Genomic DNA, 20,002 nt, shown 5'->3' on the forward strand with positions numbered 1-20,002 from the left:
TTCCTGCTCTCTTCTGCATCAGGAGGCACTGGACGATGAACAATGCTAGTGTTTTACTTTCTTAATTCTTAGAACAATCAGGTGGATAGATTTATTTCTCCTTGACATCAACAGAAAGGCTTCCAAACTAGGAGGATCAAGACTGGGATTATCCCTTCTTACACTCAGCAGCTGCAGCAGCTGACTATACAATATGAAATAAAGTAGTTTTTTACTTTTGTTACAAGCATTTCTTCCCTTACTCAGTGTCTTTTCTCCAGTATTTAAGCTTTCCCCACATCATGCAAGTTAGACAAAATGCTGCAGAATAATGCTTTGCAAAATTTAGATAAAATTGGCCCAAATTTTTAACATTTATGTGACAGATGAGCTCTAATCTCTCTCTTTTTATAACAATTAGGAAAGCTGGAATCAATTTTAGGTTTTTTTTTAAAAAAACCAACTTTTTGATAAATTACTAATAATGAAATTGCCAATAATTATCTTACTAATAACCACCAGGGACCAGCAGCTGCTGACCAATACATCTTCTCCTGTCACATGGCATGGCCAGGGAGGAGCTGCAGAATGCTGAAATACCATTTTCCAATCTTGCATGTTTTGTTAACTCAAATAACCTTATGAAGGTTAACATACCAGCTGATCTTTTTGTTCAGGCAACACTGAATATAATTCAAAATATTTACAGGTGCTGTTTAGGAATTGTAAATTTCATTTATGCACTAGGTGAAAAGAACAGGACATCACCAGTTTCAGTGCTGAGGGGTACAGCTGTAATCCAGTCATGTAGCAGGTAAAGAGAAGTTGAAATATTGCCTGTGCTGAAGCAGGTATACCAATATTAATAAGGCTGATTTTCACAGAGGAATAAAACAGACAAATAATTGCAGCTACCCAGTACATATTAGTAATGCTTTAGCACAAAACATACTAAACACCTCATCTCTATGTAAAAGCTCAATTGCTTTAATCCTTAAGAAGGAAATATTTTATTGGAATGGTTCACACCCTATTAGTCCCATTTTTTACTGTGTACTTAGATCCTCCAAGGAACCTTTCAAACAAAAATTTGGAGTTTGTTTTCGTAGTTAGACACAAGGGAGGGCACCAGAGCTCTGTTGCAGACTGCAGCTTGTTTCTTTCACACCTAACTGCTCTTCCATTTGCTGTTTACAGGATTGCAAAGATTTTGTGAAGATATAGAAATGATGATTGGATTCCAGCCAAGTAAATTCTGGAGAGTCTGTTGGGCATTTGTGACCCCAACTATTTTAACAGTAAGAAAAAAAAAAAACAAAACCAAAAACAACAAACATCTTCTCCAAAGAGTTTTGTTGGTTTTTGTTCATTATTCATTATTCATGGTGTTTCTGGGTGTTAGTAGCTAGAACTTGGATGACAGCACATGTGTTCTTGCCGTGGATATGTAGTAGAAGTGTGAGTGGTGGTGGTTTCGGTGGAGAGGGATGCTGAGTCTGCCAGGAGAATGGTGGCCTTTTCCTGGCCATGCAAATTGCTGCTACGGCACACCACTGCACTGCAACACTATAGATTATTGTATATCAATAGATCTGTGTGTGTGTGTGTGTGATATTTATGTACGCACAGGGAAAAGCAAAGACAAGATCCTCCTGTGTACGGTCGGGCTGAGCTAGGGAAACAAGGCGTTTTAGTGAGCGGTGCAGAGGGATGCTCTGGGAAGGCGAGGCGCAGGAGCGGGGCTGTCCCGCGGGGTCCCGGCCCGGGAGGTGGCGCTGCGGGACAGCGGCTGCGGCCCCGAGCGGCGCCCGAAACCCAAACCCGGAGCGAGCTGGGTCTGCTCTTGTTATTCTTCCTATTTTCCTTTCATTTCTGTTTCCTCCCCAACACCTTCCTTCAATTCAGTTAGCATTTGCTTCACGTTTTGGTCTCCGTTTAATACAAAAAAAATGTCACGTTCTCAATTTCACCATTGCGATGAAAGTTTTTTCAAGTCCAGGGGACCAAATCCAATAACTATATCTACATTTGCCATCTAGGTTTCTAACACAGTGCTTCCTTTACATTTTAACCTACGTGCAGATAAAATCTGCAATCTACTTTTTTTTTTTTTTTTTTTGACACAAGAATGAAATAGTTATTTCAGCCATTTCAAAAGCTTTCAGCTTGACAAATCAGCCTTCTTTCACCAGTATCTTCTGTTTGAGTGCATGTGCCTCCACTTAGAAATTTTGAAGCCTGAACCCCAGGTGCAGCAAGATCCATGTAAACTTTTAAATCCTCACCACTTCACAGCAGTACTAAGTGGTCCCTACAAGTCACAGAGTCAGAGAATGGTTGGGGTTGGAAGGGACCTTAAAGCTCATCCCACTCCACGGCCCTGCCATGGGCAGGGACACCTTCCACTATCCCAGGTTGTTCAGGACCCCATCCAACCTGGCCTTGGACACTTCCAGGGATGGGGCAACCACAGCTTCTCTGGGTGAGTATTCTTAGCTGTTCAGGTACAAGATAAGAAAAACTTCTGGAATTTCTGAAAAGACAGAGATTTTGGAACAGTATGAGATCAACTGGCAGGAGGAGAAGCAAAGCAGTGACTCTGTAGTCCTTTGTTCCTTCCAGAGAAGTTGTATCTCAGCTCACGTGCTGGGCAGTTCATGGTGTGCTGTTCTTTAGTGCAGTGTAATTGTTGGCAAAGCTTTTTCTTCCTGGAGGGGGATGAAAAAGGCACTGGCTGAAGTTAACAACTTATTTTCAGTATTGTTAATTCATGAATGAGGACATTTTTTTTCTGAAAACTGGAAAAGGTTCAGTTTTCACAGACAGGCATGCCTGTGTGAAGGGACCAGTGAGTTTTGGTGAGCTCAACAAAATCCTGAGTTGTGAAGAAATGAAATTTTCTACAGTGAGAATGATTTCTCCAATGGGTAAAATGAAGCTAGTCTACTTTTCTTGAATAGATTTTCTTTGCCTGTTGTCTTCACTGCACTACAGATTGCTCTGTGTGAAAACCAGGTAGCTCTATCTTAACCACCTGTTGATTGATTGTGACAATGTATGCCTATATTTTGCAGATCATTTTTTAAAAGTTTGAAGACATACTCCAGTTTATAGTGTTAGAATGGCATCAATGGTATTTATCTTCTCTTGGGGATCTTTCTAAAGATGAAGGCATGTGCACATGTGATTTTTTTAGTTCTTTGGTTTTTTTCCAGTGGGTATTTTCAAGATGCTGCCTTAGACCCTATTTTACACTTCTGAAGGGAATTGTAAGGCTTTTCTGCAAATTGCTCAGATCCTTTACTAATCAGACTTGTGCTCGTAGCTCCTGTCAGTAATCAGGACAACCAGGAAATAGGAAATTATGTTGTTTGTTATGGAAAACAAATTTGAACTGACTGTGTTTACCCTCTAAACTTGCATGTTCTGTTGTTGTTCCCTCCAAATGTAATATTTAGTGAACTTACAGTGAGAAATAAATTGACACTGATCAGTCATAATTCAATTTTTATGCTATGGAAACAGACAAAGCAAAATCAAGCAATGAATTCTTTCCTATTATTGCCTCTGTAAAGCTAATATTTGATAAATTTGGATAGCCTAATATTAGACTTTCATTAGACTCCACATCTCTGGAACTAAAGCTGATCATTTTTATATGTGCCTTCACCTAGTTATACTTCTATAAATCTTCTGTGTGCAATTATTGCAAGCACAGGCATTTTCCAAAAGTTACTGAATTATGCACAAATGTAAGCAGATTTATTGATGTTCATACAGTAAGTGAAATAGAGAACTTACCATAATCACATTAGGTAAAACTGCCAATAGACCATGTAATAAAGCATGTTATTCTAGGGACAAGATTCTAATTTTAATTATTCTGGCACAAGTACAGTGATTTTTTAAAGAGGTTTTGCAAGATTTCCTTGAAACTCATTAGATTCAGGCTGTGACCCGTTTATTAGAGCTTGTGGCAGCACCCTGCCTTAGGTGTATGGGTTTTTATCTGTATTCCATATACACCAATTCTGTGTGTGTGTGGATACCCACCATTGGTGGCATAGCAGGCCTGTTTTGCTTACTCAAACGTATTTGTTTTCCTTTCTTGTTCCCAGTTTATTCTCTGCTTCAGTTTTTACCAGTGGGAACCCATGACTTACGGAGCTTACCACTACCCAGGCTGGTCCATGGTGCTCGGGTGGCTGATGCTGGCCTGCTCAGTCATCTGGATCCCAGTTATGTTTGTGATTAAAATGCATCTAGCCCCAGGAAAATTTATTGAGGTAATCCTTCTGTCTTTTTGCTGTTTAAAAATATGGCCACAGGAGATTGTATCTTTCATTTTACATTGATTTTTGTGATATTGAATGTCTAATACTGCTCAGTTTACTTTCTGGCAAACCAGTTATTGTGTTGCAAAGAGATGCTCAGTTGGTTAAAATTGTAGACCTTCTATTCCTAGTTTCTCAAAAAACATGGTCCTAAATTGTGGTTCGTTTTATGAGCTCTAGATAAATTTCATGAGGTTTTGTATGGCTTTATTGGAAGAAAATTGCTCTAGATCCATTGGCCTTTTTGCAAAAGCAGCACAAAGCCACAGGAAGCCTCAGCTGTTGGTGCGTGGCGTGGCCAGGGAGCCTGGCAATCAGCACTAGGAGAGGTCAGTCAGGAGCTGCCTGTGTGCAAAGCTGGGTGCTGGAGTCACCCAGGATGAGCTCCACGAGGTTGTGCCACTCGCTGAAGTCCAGGAATGAGAGGCACAGCAGGAAGGCTTGTCATACATCTCAAGCTACTTGTTATAAAGCCCAGCTGGCAGCCTTTGCTTTCACCTTTCATCTCTTTATTCTTCTTGAATTAGCTGATCCAGAACTGGGCTTAAAATAATTCCAGGTGGCAATTTATTTTTAATTTAAGGTTCTTCTGTTTATTTTGCTAATTGGATTCCTGACACTTTTCCCCACTGCTTCAGAAATGTGGTGGCCACCTACTTCTCTCCATCCCTGAGTCCTGTCCCTGCCTGTCACCCCCCTCTCTCTGGCTGTTCCCATCCTGCTGGCTCCTCAGACCCTGGCAGGATGAGCAATGTCAGCATTTCATCCCTTCGTTGCCTTGCCCTGTTCTCTGGAGAAGCTCAGTGCTCTTATTTTTGGTCTTTGAGGCTTTCTCAGTTCTGCCTTCTCATCACTGCCTGCTGCTTATGCTGGGCCACCTTGGGAGAAGGAACAGACACACACTCCCCTTTCTGTAGCTGCTTTTACAGTTCAGCTTCCCTGCAAATCCCACTGGGGCTGTTTCTTGCTTCAAAAAATGAAAAGGAGAGAAAATGTACTAAAATAGTATAATCTTTTTGGTCTCTCAATATGTCACACTACACATGCCTAAGGGAAAAGACCATGCTTCTCTGCTACCCATAGAGCAAAGGAATTTTGTAGGAGAGGAATTTTCACAGTGGTGGGACACCCTAGGGAGAGCATCCAAGCAGCAATGAGGCCACTTGTCTAAAGGGTCATTCAGCTCTTGTGTAGAGCAGACTGCAGAGCCTGGTCAGGAGACAGCTGCCCCTGCTGGAAATGACCTAATGTGGAATTAGATTTACTTCTTCCTCGTCTCATAAGCTTCTCTTGCTGACACAAATGGTTCTGTTTCAAAACTTCTTATGCATAAAACTGGCACACAAATTGCCACAAAAATAGGGTGCTTCCCTTACTGAATTTCCAGGTGTGCATCCAAAGAAACACCCAAGAGCTGGATATGTTTTGAGAAGGCTTTTGCTCAAGTTATTTCAGATGTAGTCTGGTATTTCCTCAATACTGAGTCTGCTGCATAAAGTTATTATGGTTGATTTGGGAGGAAAAAGTTGCAAACTGGTAATTAAGCAGAGATTAAAATAACTGATAGAGAGGCCTAATTCACTTTATTAGGTAATAAACATATAATTGTTCCCTCTTAAGTCATCAAAAATATGTTTTCTTTCCCTTTTATCTGTGAATGCACCATTCAAATTATATATTCAGTAAAGAACTCAGTGGAAAAATCAGAAAATTTTTGTTGTTTGTCAGGTTGACGTTCTCCTCGTTCTTTTTTTTCCAGATAGAAACACAGCATTTTGTCATCTCAAAATTAAAATCTTTCATAGTGATATACTACTTTTTGGTCATTTGTATACTTTGGGGAAATATGCTAACTACAAATCCAATTATTCTAATGCACTTACCCACTGCTTAGACCATTGGGCTAAGTAATTGTGCACGTGTCCTTCAGTAAGAGAGCCTCACAGTTTGTAGCAGTGGTTCTGAGCTCCCCTCACATGGTGTGGGGTAGAATGTATAATTAAAACCTGGGCACTTGATCCCCTATTAATCTTGAAAACTTTGTGCAAAACAAATGCTGAGCAGTAGAACCTTGCCAGGCTGTCATCAATAACCTTAAATGAGCCTGTCCTCACTTCCTCTGCATTGTGATTCTGCTCCATGACACCAAACGAGACTCTCTTTTCTCTCCCCCACGGCAGCGCCTCAAGCTGGTGTGCTCCCCACAGCCTGACTGGGGCCCGTTTCTGGCCAAGCACCGCGGCGAACGGTACAGGAACATGATTGATCCGCTGGGAACCTCCTCCCTGGGACTTAAACTGCCAGTGAAGGATATGGAACTGGGGACCCAATGCTAATAATTATTACAAAAGGGTGGCAATAACATTGTCAGCCTTTGCTGATTTTTTTCCCCTTTTTTTCACCCACCGCTTCTTCTTTTCCGCAGTGCCTGAAAGTGCTTAGGAAATCAGGACTTATTGTTGCATGCCATAGGGGAGACCTAATGAGACCACTTTCAGGTGTAGGTGATGCCTGTGACATGTTCTGTACCCAGTGACACAGAAAAAGCCCTGTGTGTGACAGGTGACATAATCAGGTATTGTCAGGTGATGTAGGAATAAACAAAACCAAACCAAAAAATCTTTAGAGGAAATGAGGTGTGCAGTCTGACCCACTTCCCACAAGCACCCTTTGTTAACACGTGGCTGTGATGGGACTAGGATTTTGCTACCAGTGTATTCCAAGAAAGGTTCATCCTTCAAATATGATGGAAGTGGGCAAAGAATGGGATCTCCTGTAGTCCTGGTGTAAATCAGCATAAGTCTCTTGTAGCAATGGGGTTGCTTCTCCTACACTGACAGCCAACCTGGACCCATCATGTCTGCACACTTCCTTTATGATTTATACTAAATTGGAGGGATTATTATGTTATTTAAACAAGTGGAGACACTTGAAACAGCACACCAGGAAGCAATATATGGGATGAGAACAGAAACACAATAATCCATTTGGAGAAAAATAAGAACAAAGTTTTTAAAAATGATCAATTGAGAGGCTAAACCGCATTTGAGTATAGAAGTGGTTTGGAAATGGTGTCAGAATGAGCTGTATGGGCATCACTGTTTAAAGTCCTGTCATATGTTTCTTTTGATAATTTGATATCTGTCATTTGAACTAGGAATGCCTCAGTTATACAAAGTATCAGACAACTTGCTCCATGCCAGTGCAACTGTGATTTTACTCACCTCGCTTCAGTACTCTGAATATATTTTTCCTTGTTTCTCTGCTTTTGTTTACAGTATCTCCTCAAAAAGCCATCATATAATTTGTGCCTAACTTTGTATTCCTACAGTGGTAAGTGTAGTCTAGTTACCACCTGAAAACAGTTGTTGGATGTGCTGTTCAACTTTGTGACGCCCTGTTCATTTGCCTATAAGCATCTTTATATAACCTATAACCTTTAGATGGTGTATTCTTCTCTTTCAACCAACGGGGGAATAGCAGGACCCCACTTGTCTATATATTATATATATATGGCACGCAAATTCTTCAAAGCAGTATTCTCTCTGAAACATGCATAGGGTATTTTTTTCATTAAAATATTTTCATTAAATAAAAATACTCAAAACCACAATAATTAACCACTGCAGTCATCCACACAGATGCAACATTAGATATAGAAAATGCAAGGGTTGGGGGGAAAGGACAATTTAGTAGAGGGCCATCATAGCATTGCATAGCAAGTAGGGCATCCTAAATCATTCCATTTTAGAAATCAGATATATGCACTCATAGGAATATTAGACTTAAATAGTTTTGTTACCTATTGGACAGAGTAAAAAAATAGAGCTTTTAAAGAGTACATTTATTTACCTAAATAGAAAATTAGCCCAACTTATTGTAAATGCACTAGAATGAGGGAGAAAAATATATCTTCAATAATTGGCAAAACTTAACCTTTATTATCTTGTTATATCCTATACATACATATATGATATTTTTTAACAGTGATCAGTGTTCATGTAGTGTGTGCTAGTGATGTTTTATGTGCCTATAAATATCTTACCAATCAGTGTAGAAATGATGAGCTTAGTAGTTTAGCCAGTTTTTTCCTCCCCACAGACACTGCTGTAGTAGTCTGTAAATGTTCTTTCCTTCCAAGGGACTTTCTATCCTGTTTTTTTGTCAGTCTGTCTTCATATTACAGGGTCTCAGGTAAATCCTCAGTTCATGTGTGTCCATAGATCAGTAGGTGTGTTGTTTTCATCCTGTTGAAGAAAACAAAAAACTAAACCTTAAAGTCTGTGTGTGTGTATATATATATGTGTATGAAATATATTAATAATTTTGCTGAACTTCCTCTTTCACAGGGCAATTAGTGTTGCCAGTTCTAGGCACTGCTGGAGATCTTTAATTCTCACACAGAGCAAGTGAAACACTATCAGGGGTTGTTAAGCAGGACAGGGAGGGCAGGTTCCACAATATTTTACACTGACCCCTGAATCTCCGCTCCATGGGCTCTTGTTGGTTCCTGTCTCACACAGCAGCAGGACAGGACCGTCCTGTGAGCTGCTCTGCCTTAAAGCTGTTCCCCTTGCTTCAGCTTTGCCTGCTGTTTTAATAAAAGTCTTGCTATTCTTACTCCTGGCATTTACTTTCCTGACAGAGCCAGGTTTGAGAAGCTGTGCTCTGTTTGACCTCACGAAGGTCCGTAAGGATGAGCTGGAAATTTGATTTCCACGTCTGGTTGGGGCTGAGATACCTTCCCTGGGTGCAAAAGGAACCTAAGTCAGCACCTCTCTTGGGAATTATGTGTTTCTGTTAGGATAAATCACTCTGGGTCTCTCTTAACCAATATTCTCTCGCATCTTGGTTTGATTTTTGGAGTCCAAGTCAATTTGTCTTCACTACTACTGTCATTTAAAAACAACAACATATATCTGTCGGTTTGGTCCTCTTTGAAAAAGAGAAAACACAGTCAAATGGTTTGAAAGTACTGAATCCTTTCACTCACTGGCTTGTGTCAAGGCATGCCTTGGAAGTGGGATTGCACATTGCCATAGAGTTCCCTCAGTGTAAGGGTGTCAGTTACTGCCGACCTGAATTATGAAAGAGATATCATTTGAAGGAATACTGCTGGGATATGATATCTTTTGGCTTGGATTACCAAACCAGACTGCATATGAAATTGCAACTGAATTGCTTTCCATGATTTAGGTAATTAATCTGCTTGCTTTTAATTTAGATGTTGTTCCTGTGCCTGCTAAGTCATTAGCACAGGACTAGGCTTGAATTTGAAACTCTGTAAACAGATGATTGTGATTTTTTTGCTAGCTGATCTTTGTCTTCAGCTTTGACCCCATTGCTAGGCTTGCAAAAACCTTTGGAAAAGGGGAGAAATGCATACAAAAATCACAGAAGATGTGAAGTTTTCACTATATGTGAAAGGCAGCGTTTTATTTTGGTCACATGAGACTTTTTCTAAAGTATTTTACTGTCCAAATCTGAAAGTTGAGATTAAATTAACCAGCAGTGTCTTCTTTAAATTAGAAATTACCTTGAAGTTTGGGAATGCAATTCATTTACTATGTTCTAAGGAAAGTTTGCATGTACTTTGATAATTTTCTAAAAATAAATTTAGTAACTAATAGCATAACAGTAAAGATCTTTAAAAGAAAAAAAAAAGGAGGGGAAAAAGCCATATTAGTAAAAATGTGATATATGTACTTTCAGATCTATCTATCTTGTGAGTAAAAAATGTTTAAATTTGGTGAAACTATGATGCATATTTTTTCTTTGAAATTAAATTGAATTTCTGGATGAGCTGAGATGCATTATTGTATGCATTAAAGATTATACCTAATGCAAATGCTTGCCATCTTCAAATTCTTTGGGGTCTTCCTAGTGTTTTTAATATGCAATGTTCAAAACCTGTGTTTCAGCTAGACAAGGCAGCACTTTGTTTCCAAAAGAAGGGTTTAACAAAATGACCTTTAATTGAGAAAGACTTGGATTGTCTTTATATGATGTATCAATTGAGTCCAAGTAATCTTTTGATTAATTTCTGCTCCAATGACCACATTAGACGTGCTTCCACACTGAAGACCATTGCTTTTGATACACTGTGTGATGATCTCTTACCATCAAATTCCAACACCTGATTGATTTTAAATATCTTTGGTCTTTTTATTCTGTACAGTTGTTTGTTTGGATAATAGGATTTCTTTTTGCCTGTGTTAAAGCAGTGTTTATGTATAGCACTCATTGGTCTCCTGTTGGTTTCTTATGCTGCAGCTCCACTTCTTCTTGCAATCCAGGACAGACTGGTAGGGACTGTGGGCTGCAGACAGCAGAGCTTTGCAACCAGAAGCATCTCAGAAAGCTTCTCTGCTCTGCTGTAAGAAACACGTGTTTCTTGGTTTGCAGTTAGGTGGTGTGCACACAAGGTGCCTGGGAGATGGTCAGAGCTTGATATTCCTGAGGGGCTCAGGTGGGTGACTTGAGGCAGGAGGGGAGAGGTATCGGGATTTCTGCCTTTGTCACCCTCAGGCAGCCTATCACCAAAGAGAGAAGGTTTTCCTGAGGGGTGTATCATAATGTGAGAACTAGGTTGGATCTTAATGCTTGCAATATTTTATTTGCCCATAACATTTAAATACATCTTCAGGAAGCCATTTGCCTTATAGCTATCTTCCATTGTTAGGAAAATTGACTAAAACATGTTGTTATCTGTCCTATGTATTACGGTAGTATTACCTTGTAAGGTAGATGCTTGGCTGGTATAAATTGTCACAGCTTTGTCTGGAGCTGTGACCATTTACACCAGCTGAGAATTTGCTCCCTGTGTCCTATGGCACTTTATTACTGACCCATTGCTGATGGGTTAAATCTTAATTACTTGCGTAATGTCATATATAAATATAAATCTAAATATATATATATGTATATATATGTATATATATATATATATTTACAGGCATTCGATGGGGTACTGCTGCCTATGGATAAAGATTTGTACCCTAACCAGATGATTACAACTTTGTCATTAGCTGTATGTGCAAAAGATATATTGTTACAAAGAATGCATCATATGTATCTCATGTAGGACAGATTATGTTGCTGTATGTTGTTAATTTCAGAAATCATTATTCTTGAGGCCCTACCTCAAATTTTGTATTTATGTGTACAAATGCAATTTATTGTATTATATACTTGCCTAATATATTTGAATGTGATAAATTAAAATTATTCAACAATGTATGGGCTCTAAAGGCTCTAAATAAATATCTAGTGTTTTAAACAGAAATTACATAAATTTCCCTGGTGAATGAAATGTCTCTTTTTCCACCACCTCCTTCTCCACCCAACACACACCACAAGCATCATTCTTACTTAACACACAGACTTAAGGTGTCTTCAGAATTGATCCATTTGATTGTTAGAAACATTGAGCAGCAACTGGAAACAGCCCTTCTGGGAAACGGGGATGTTGCACAGCTGCAGAAACAAGTATCATTTAAATGGCTGGTTTCTTAACTATTGAGTGTTCTGTACTTTGTGGAACAATTGATTGCTTAACAGAGGACCAACTGGATTTGTTTAAATCCTTCTTATCCTATCAATTCAATTATCCCAAAGGTTATCAAACTGTTAAAAACAAGAGAGGTTCATATCTGCTGGAGATGAAAATGGGAGGCTGAAAGGAGGAGCAAGTGAAGAAGGAAAGTGTAAGGAACAGTTTCTGGTGTTATTGTACCTTGTGTTTGAATTCCTGCCATGTGGTGAGGCCATGTGCCACAGCGCTGATTTGGAAAGCAGGTTCTTCCCTTCCCAGCCTGCTATGGGAATGGTACTGGTCCAGCCTGTTTCACTGTTGGCAGACACGAGCTTTTGAGAAGCTTTCCCCAAATACAGTAGCTGAAGCACGATGTCCCGATGTGTCACCAAAAGTGGTATCACAAGAGATACTGGTGCCAAGAGCACGATTTCTTCCAGGAGAGGGTCTGAACCTGAAGACTGCTCTGTAGCTGAGTGGCAGGATGTTTCACTTTGTTCTGTCTTTAAGCTCCTGTTACTCTGAAATGTGCATGTGTGGGTAAAGGAGGTGGTAGGACGTGGTGATGGAAGACTGAAGTCATTCTTTGCACTTTACCTGTGCAGGCAGATTTCATTTTGAGGAGGTCTGAAGTTACCAGAGAGCATCATGAGAGTCCTGAGAGAAAGCTGAGTGTCATTAATGCCCTTTTCATGAGGAAAAACTGAGGCATATGGAGTGTGTCACACTCCCAGAGTCACCCAGTGTAAGTCAATGATAGAACACATTGACTTTGGGAGTAAGAGACAGTAATTTGCTGTCGCCATTAGGCATCCACTCCATCAAATCTTAAAATTCATGGGGACAGATAAAAATCCATGTCCTTTTAACTTGGTTGTATGGACTGACCATGGCCACAATTTAAACCAATGCGTGTTACTTAACAGCTGGAAGATAGGCACATGTTCTACTACACTGCTTACAGATGTGTTTAGTCTGAAATAATTTTACTCTTTTGGTGCTGAAATTCCTATGATCAACATCTTATACCAAATGGATTCATCAGTTGTAAAGTTTAGTTTAGATTCTCAGTCTTCAAACATTAGCTGTGTGTTTGGGAATTAAAAATAATAATAAAAAAGAGCAGTAAGTATTGCTCCGTGACTGCGTACAGAAGTAGACAAAGTATTTTTCTTCTTAAGGTTTCACTCTAATGGATTTGTTAGTTAGTTATGCAATTGTAAACCCTAAAGCGGGTACTTTTAGCCTGCTGAACAGTTTATATAGTCCTTCACAAGTATTTGTCAGTGGTTAAGGCAAACACGGCATACAGTAATCCCCCCTTCCTTTCCACCTATTCGTCACAGTGCTCAGGTGTAAGTGCTGCTGCTAATTCTTGCCCTCTACTGGCGGCCAAGCAAACTTTGCTCCTATGGATCGCGAGTGTCCCCTTGGAGCCAGGCTTTCCAGGACGCGAGCCTAATTTGTGAATCGAGGAGGTTTTCTACCCCACGAGCTACAAGTGCTGGGCTCCCCTCCCCTCTCCTCTCCTCTTTTCCCCAGGTGGAAGCACTGCCGTTTCCCAGGATTTGCACACACCCTTGCAGTTGCAGTGTTTTAAATTGCATTTTAGCTGTGGCATGCAGACAGCCCTACAACTATTCAGAGAGACATTGGGCCTACTCAAAAATCCTTCCTCAGACTACAAAATGTCATAAGCTTTGTGGCTGGCAGGACTAACAGTTTAACACCACACAGTTAGCAACTCCACAATAATTTAGGTCAAAACCAAGATGAATTCAATGACCAATGGAGAGTGTAAGAACAATTTTCACAGGAATATTATCTGAGCTGAAATCCAGCTCAGTTTCCAGGACAAATGCTTCACTCTTACAGAAGTACCTTCAGATTTTTTTTTTTAAATTGCTATGAATACTCAGGAACACAGTTTTAATTCTTACTTGGAAGTCAGGCTTTTCAGCTATTTATACTTCCCATAAGAACATATCAGAAAGTCATATTTTCTGGTGATAAAGGGAGATGTTTTGTTGCCATTAGGGGAGGTGTAAGAATAGTGTTGGCTGCAAGAAGGGAATATTTTGTTTTCCATCCATTTGTCCTGTCCTTTCTCCATATGAACAGCTGAACATATGTGGTCTCCAAATGCTCTTCAAATGTGTGATCATTTGGGCATTGAGCTGGACTATAGGAAGAGCTACAACTGTGGGACCAGCTTTTTTCAGAGCACTTTTTACCAAGCTGCTTGTGTAATGGTTAGGATATTCTTTTCCATGAGATTGCTGCAGATGTGTTTGAAACTGTGCTTTACACGGCACAAATTTTTGCATGTACCCACAATAATTTTTTTATAAACAGCATTTAATCCAGGCTTAGGTTAAACAGATCACTTTGAGAATCTATGACCAGTTTAAATTATATATCCACTTCAGACACTGTATCAAGTGGAAAATTGAGAACTTGAATTAGATTCAATTTGGTGTCTAGATAGAAACTGGTTTTACTACCAGATAAGCACAAACAGATCTAAACTAACAGGAATTGGATATACAGAACTGTTCCCCAAAAAGTAATCTCTAAAATCAGATAGTAACTGCTATGCAGAACCCTGATGTCACCAGGAGGAAATAGAGGGGTGTGTCTTCACATGCTGAGGTACCATTGCCTCTTTCTCCTGTTGCTATGGTTATATAGAATATCTGTGCATAGCCACACACTCTTGTGTACCATGTGTGCACCCCTCCTCTCACCCAGTGCCTGATAGCGGGGCACCCTAGCCAAAGGGAAGAACCTGCAAGTTACACTTGAAGAAAAAAAAGTTGTTTCGACACACTGGAGATAAATTACTGGAGTGCTTTCTGAGTGGCCACCCCAGAGGTTTCCTGGAGTGCATTACCTTGCTGGCAGCCAGGAACAGCTGTTTCCAGATATCTCACTAATTAAGTAATTAGGCAACAAGTCAGACTGTTTGCTCTTGCCAATGTAAATGTGTATGAATCCAACTGCACCCCTAAGATGGGCATGATTTTTATGGTGCCATCCTAACTTTGTGCAAATGTACAGCTTATTATTTAACATTGAAGATGGCTGGAATTTGCACTGTGCAGCACAAAATCACGATGAGGGAAAGCAGAAGAGAGGATGATCCTGGGGCTTGCAACGGTAGATCAACTGGAAATCTCAGTCTGCTCTTCAGCAGGGTGGGAACATCATCTGGGGACAGTAAACTGTCCTTCAAAATGAAATCAGTGTTCTGCAGGGAAGAGTATTGCATATAACAGAGGCATGTGGTAGTGTGCTCCTTGCCAAGCACCGAGCAAAATTAAAAGGCTGGAGCGAAGGAATACTTGAAGACAGGTTTTAGAACAGCTATCAGAGCAGTTTCTCATATGGCTCACGAGTATCTTTAAACACTTTACCTCCCTTTTACACGTTAGAGGCTTAAAGTACAGTTAAGGGAGTTGAGCAAGGACATGCAAGAAGCCGAGGAACGGCGCAGGTTTCTGTATCATACCTCAGAACTTATTTTTGTTTATTCATACGTGGCATGAATTATTACTAAGAGTAAATAGTTAATGAGGGTTGATTCCTAGGCACGGGAAGAAGGAGAAGGTGCCCCGGAGCCGCCGCGCACCTCGCAGCCGCCCGGACGTGCCGCGGCGGTCGGCGGGCCCCTCTCGCTCGGGGGGTTCCCGTTGCGGGAGCGGGGCCGGTGCGCAGTGCGGGGCTCCCCGCCCGAGGCCGCTCCGCTCGGAGCGCGGCCGTGGCCGGGCCCGCCTCCTGCCGGAGCCGCTCCGCGCGTCGGAGGCTGCGCTCGGCTCCGCAGCAGCTGCCGGCGGCCGGGGAGGGAGCCAGCGGGCGCCGCCGCCCGCGCCGCGCCGATGGGTCTCCTCCTGCTCCTCTGGGCGTGTGCAGCCGCCGCCGGGGCAGGTGAGGGGCCGGGCCGGGGCCGCGGGGCCGGGGTCCGTGGCGGGGCCGGGGTCCTCTCCCGCCTCCTCTCCGGGGAGCGAGGGCCGGGGCCACCGCCCGGGGCGCGCCGGCGGCGGGCGGAAACTTTGCTGGGAGGCGGTGGCAGCGGGAGCCGCCCCGGCCGTGCGGCCGCCGGCGGGGCCGGGCATCCTCCGCTGCGCCGAGCGGGGCGGGCGCGGGGCTCCGCCGGGCTCGTCCCCGGCGGGGCCCCGCAGGGCCGGGGGGCGGTGCGCGGGGGCGGCCGGGGCCGTGTCTGGGCGGTGCGCGGTGCTGCCCGCGGTACCGGGCGGAGGGCGCGGCGGTGTGGGCGTGATGCGGCCGCAAGCGCGTTATTCCAGCTGGTGCCGTGCCGGCTCCTCTATCTCTCCAGCCTTGCGCGACCCAAGTACCGCTTCTTGTTCCTTGCGAAGGCTTTGTTCCTGGTCCCCGAGTAGCGCTCCTCCTCGGTTGGAGCTGCTGAGGGACAACGTTTCTCCGTGGTGCTTGTAGGTATTGTCAGGGAAACCACCCGGCACAATTATCAGAAATGCAAAGGAATTAATGTTTTATAATTAAATTCTTATAGTAATTATAGCCTCATCAAAATCTACAGAGACATGCGGCATAAAAATAGTTGGAAGAAAATACCGCCTGTCCCTTTCGTAGTGATGTTACCCCTCATAGTGCATACAGAGATTTTAAATGGTCAACAGGACCCAAAACTCTACTACTCGGAAAGTTCTCTGTGTGCAACAATTGCCATCGAAGTTGTGAGAGAGAGTACAGTGCCTCTTCTAGAGCCTCTTCTTTGCCATTTTATTGGTTTCCCGTGGGTACGTGCAAATGGCTTGTGTTGAGTGTACTTTAAGTAAAAGTTTCTCCATCCCCAAACAGCACGTTACACATGTTGAGGAGATGATAAATGTGCTGCATGTGTTGCATGGCTGCACATTAGCTAGATGGAGCATGGCATGATTGCTGGTGCTTGGGTGTAAGTGATAAAGGCAGAAGCAGAGAATAAAAGCTGTCAGAGCTGTAAGGCAGAATTAATTTCTTTTAGGGATTTCCTAGTGACATCATTCATAATTATATGGTTTAATCCTCTAATCTACTGTAGTGCCTTCAGTTCATATTGGGCCGAATCCACCAAGTCCTGAGATGATTTCTACTCCCGCCCACCTGCCTGAAGCATTTGGACTGTTGCTTGTGTAAGCCACTGATTTAAGGGGAATGGCCCAATTACTTTAAATAGGAATTGAAAGCAACATCATCCAGATTTGGGCCCAGGCATTGCACAGCTCTCCAGTGAGAGCAGTCTGCTTGATGCTTAATTTTTACTTCAGAAAGAGATGGCATTTCCAGCTACTTGTTCCACTGGAGAGAGACAGCATAAAATACTAGATGCAAGTGTGGTTGATATGCATGTGGTATCTTTCTGATAGACTGAGGGAGACCACAGGGGAAAAGGAGACCTGGTTATCATACTGAAGCTGCTGATTTGTTGTTTATTAATTATTAACTCGGCATTTGAGTGCCTGCTGCCGTTTGAAGACGCAGCTCAGGAAAATGACTAGGTATTTAAAGCAGTGTAGGCTCTTGCTAAATAGTTACTGTGACATAAGAAACAGTCTCTGTTTTCAAAAATATTTTAAAAGCTGGAAGAGAACACACTGAAGCTGTCACACAAGATCCTTTGTTGGCATAAATCGAAGCCTGTGGAGCTACAGTGATGTATACTTGTTGAGCCTTGGGTATTCGGGGTGGAATAAACAGCTTTAATAGAGCAGTGGAGCTACTGTGATTTATGGGAGTGCCTATACTTGCTCGCTGTGGTTTCTGTCCCCACCCTGTGTCTGATGGCTGTGACAGAGCTTTCACTTACTTTAATGGGTTTGAGACTTGTCTTACTGAAAACAGTTTGTCCTTTCTGTTGAGCAAGTTTTAGTACCTACTTGACCTCCCTTCATATTAGTAGATTATTGCTGATCTGAATAGATGTAACCCCTTTCTAATGAGGGACAGCATACTCTGTTTCTCACAGGGATGGCAAACACTTGTCTTTGCTGATAGGTAAGTTCACGCAATTTACATTTTACTGCTTTTCTGCAGAATGAAAACCTTAGAAGAATATCAAGTCCTTTCTTGTTTCCCCTCATTCCAGGAGGGGAAGGTGTTTTTAGTCCACCAGTGTGGACAGTGTCAGTTGTAGTCATTCAGTGCCTGAGTGCCTACAATGGAAGTCAAAGATAGTACAAAAAGCCTGATGATGTTGCTGATTATTTGGGAAGTTTTTACCTTTGGAGAAGTTTATCTGGGTTTTCTAATATTCTCCCCATTCCAATTCTCTACAAAAAGGTGTTTATCCCCATATCCTTGTGTAAGCACTGTGTGTGTGGATGTGTCAGCACTCTTGGAACTTCAGTACCATCAGATACCTCTAGATCTTAATTTTCTTTGTAGAGTAAGGTTGCTAGAGACCTCCTAAAACTGTATTTTCTGTATTTTTTAATGCTTTGTTCCTTGTGGAGTAGAATCCTCTCTGTTTGCACAACGTGTTATTTTATCAACTTTTCATCCTTGAGGAAAAGAGAAAGTTCTGGAGTACGGAAGATTTATAAGTAGTATATGTAACATCTTGTTCATTCTGTACACCTCAGTAATTTCTCAGAGCCTTTCAAAGAATCAAACTAGAGTACTTGCTGCTTAAATGATCCAGAAGTATAGTCCTGGAATAACAAATCAATCAGTTTAGACCTGAATGTGAAGTCTACTTAGTGGAAATCAATCTGGATGTGCTTTACAGGTAATGTCCTTGCTCCATGGAAGTCAATGGGACTTTTAGCATTGACTTCAGCTGTGTCAGGATTTCATTCTTGGAGCCTGTTACTAATGACGTTAGTGAAAAATGTAATTAGGAAAGTGTTTGCATTCCACACAAGATATTTGACCTGTGTCTCAGGCACAGATCTCATGCCACTCTTACTGCTGTGTTGAGAGAAACACTGAGGTCAGGCTGCTCTCTTCCCATCCCTAGAAAAAATGAGGCATGTTTGGTGTGCTAACCATCAAGTTGCCCTGCGCTCTTCAACATAGCATTTTCAAACTTTTGGAGTCTGTGTCTTTATGTCAATCCCATCAGGTCCCTGCTAGATTGAGGAGTACCCAGGCTTTTCCTGATCATAAGCCTTTTATGAATTTCAGGTTTAGATTTCTGCTTTTCCAGTAGGTGCTCCCACAACCCAGAGGTGCTGCAGCTGGTTGGAGTGAGTGAACGTGTGCTCTTTGGAGGTGGACTTGGGCAGCAACAGAGGTGTGCTTCAGAAGTAGTATCAAATAGTGAGTCACCCAAGGCTCTTAGTCTACAGGAAGGGTGTTCTTTGCCCAGCTACCATATCTGCTCCACGCTCCTTTGGTCCAGTTGGGAAAATGGATTACGTTTAGGTGATGAGCTGTGGGCCTGGTCAGTTGGTCACAGCTAGGTAGGAAATGTGAGAGGAGTTTTCAGTCCTTACGTCTCCCTGGAAGTAGTGTGGCCAAGAGATGAATGCTGCAAATCTCTCTCATGGTTTTGCATAGGTGGTTATGCTCTTCTTGATTTATTACTCTTTAACCTTTTGAAGGTGCTGGACAAATGTATCAGTTCTAGAATGTTTTAACATGTGTGCAGTAAAATCTCTGGGAAGGAAACAGGTGATTGAAAGACTTGGAGTGGAATGTCTTCTCCTTCCTGCATCACAGTTACTGTCTTACAAGTAATTACTATGTACAGTGTGTGTGTGAGTGGGAAGGTACTAGAAATGTCTGTGCTGGATATTCTTCTCTATTCTTTCCATTAACTGATTTGAAATAAAAATTGATCTAACTCTCTCTGCCTCCAACAGCTGTAGGATTTGGAATGGATCCTGACTTACAAATTGATATAATCACAGAGCTGGATCTGGTGAATACAACCCTGGGGGTAACACAAGTGTCAGGACTACACAATGCCAGCAAAGCATTCTTATTCCAAGGTGAGAGAAACATCCTCAGTTTTCTTATCTTGCTTCTGTGTGCATGAGCTCAGAAGAGCTTTGATGCTTAAGTAGTTCCCTGTAACGGTGGTCTTACTTAATTATTGCTTTCTTTTATTTCTGTTTTTTGGAATTAGTTCTTGAAATACAGATGCTATTTTTTGTGTGTGTGCTGTCAGATAGTTGCAAGGGAATTTTGG

General features: G+C 41.9%; 2 protein-coding genes across 2 annotated transcripts in view; both read left to right on the plus strand.

Annotated features, from left to right (window-relative positions):
- The window catches only part of SLC6A5 (solute carrier family 6 member 5), a 28,321-nt gene extending 21,672 nt beyond the window's left edge, over positions 1-6,649 (plus strand). The window contains exons 14-16 of the mRNA XM_041399208.1: positions 1,177-1,277; positions 4,098-4,265; positions 6,494-6,649. Coding sequence (XP_041255142.1) covers positions 1,177-1,277; positions 4,098-4,265; positions 6,494-6,649 — 425 coding nt within the window. The remainder of the gene's footprint in view (positions 1-1,176; positions 1,278-4,097; positions 4,266-6,493) is intronic.
- Positions 6,650-15,658: 9,009 nt separating this feature from the next.
- LOC121333127 (protein kinase C-binding protein NELL1-like) overlaps positions 15,659-20,002 on the plus strand; it is a 211,860-nt gene continuing 207,516 nt past the window's right edge. Inside the window, exons 1-2 of the mRNA XM_041399203.1 lie at positions 15,659-15,774; positions 19,674-19,802. Of these exons, the coding sequence (XP_041255137.1) occupies positions 15,726-15,774; positions 19,674-19,802 (178 nt within the window). The 5' untranslated portion in view covers positions 15,659-15,725. The remainder of the gene's footprint in view (positions 15,775-19,673; positions 19,803-20,002) is intronic.

Source organism: Onychostruthus taczanowskii, unplaced genomic scaffold (genome assembly GCF_017590055.1).
Source record: "Onychostruthus taczanowskii isolate IOZ18803 unplaced genomic scaffold, ASM1759005v1 scaffold159, whole genome shotgun sequence".
Taxonomy (NCBI): domain Eukaryota; kingdom Metazoa; phylum Chordata; class Aves; order Passeriformes; family Passeridae; genus Onychostruthus; species Onychostruthus taczanowskii.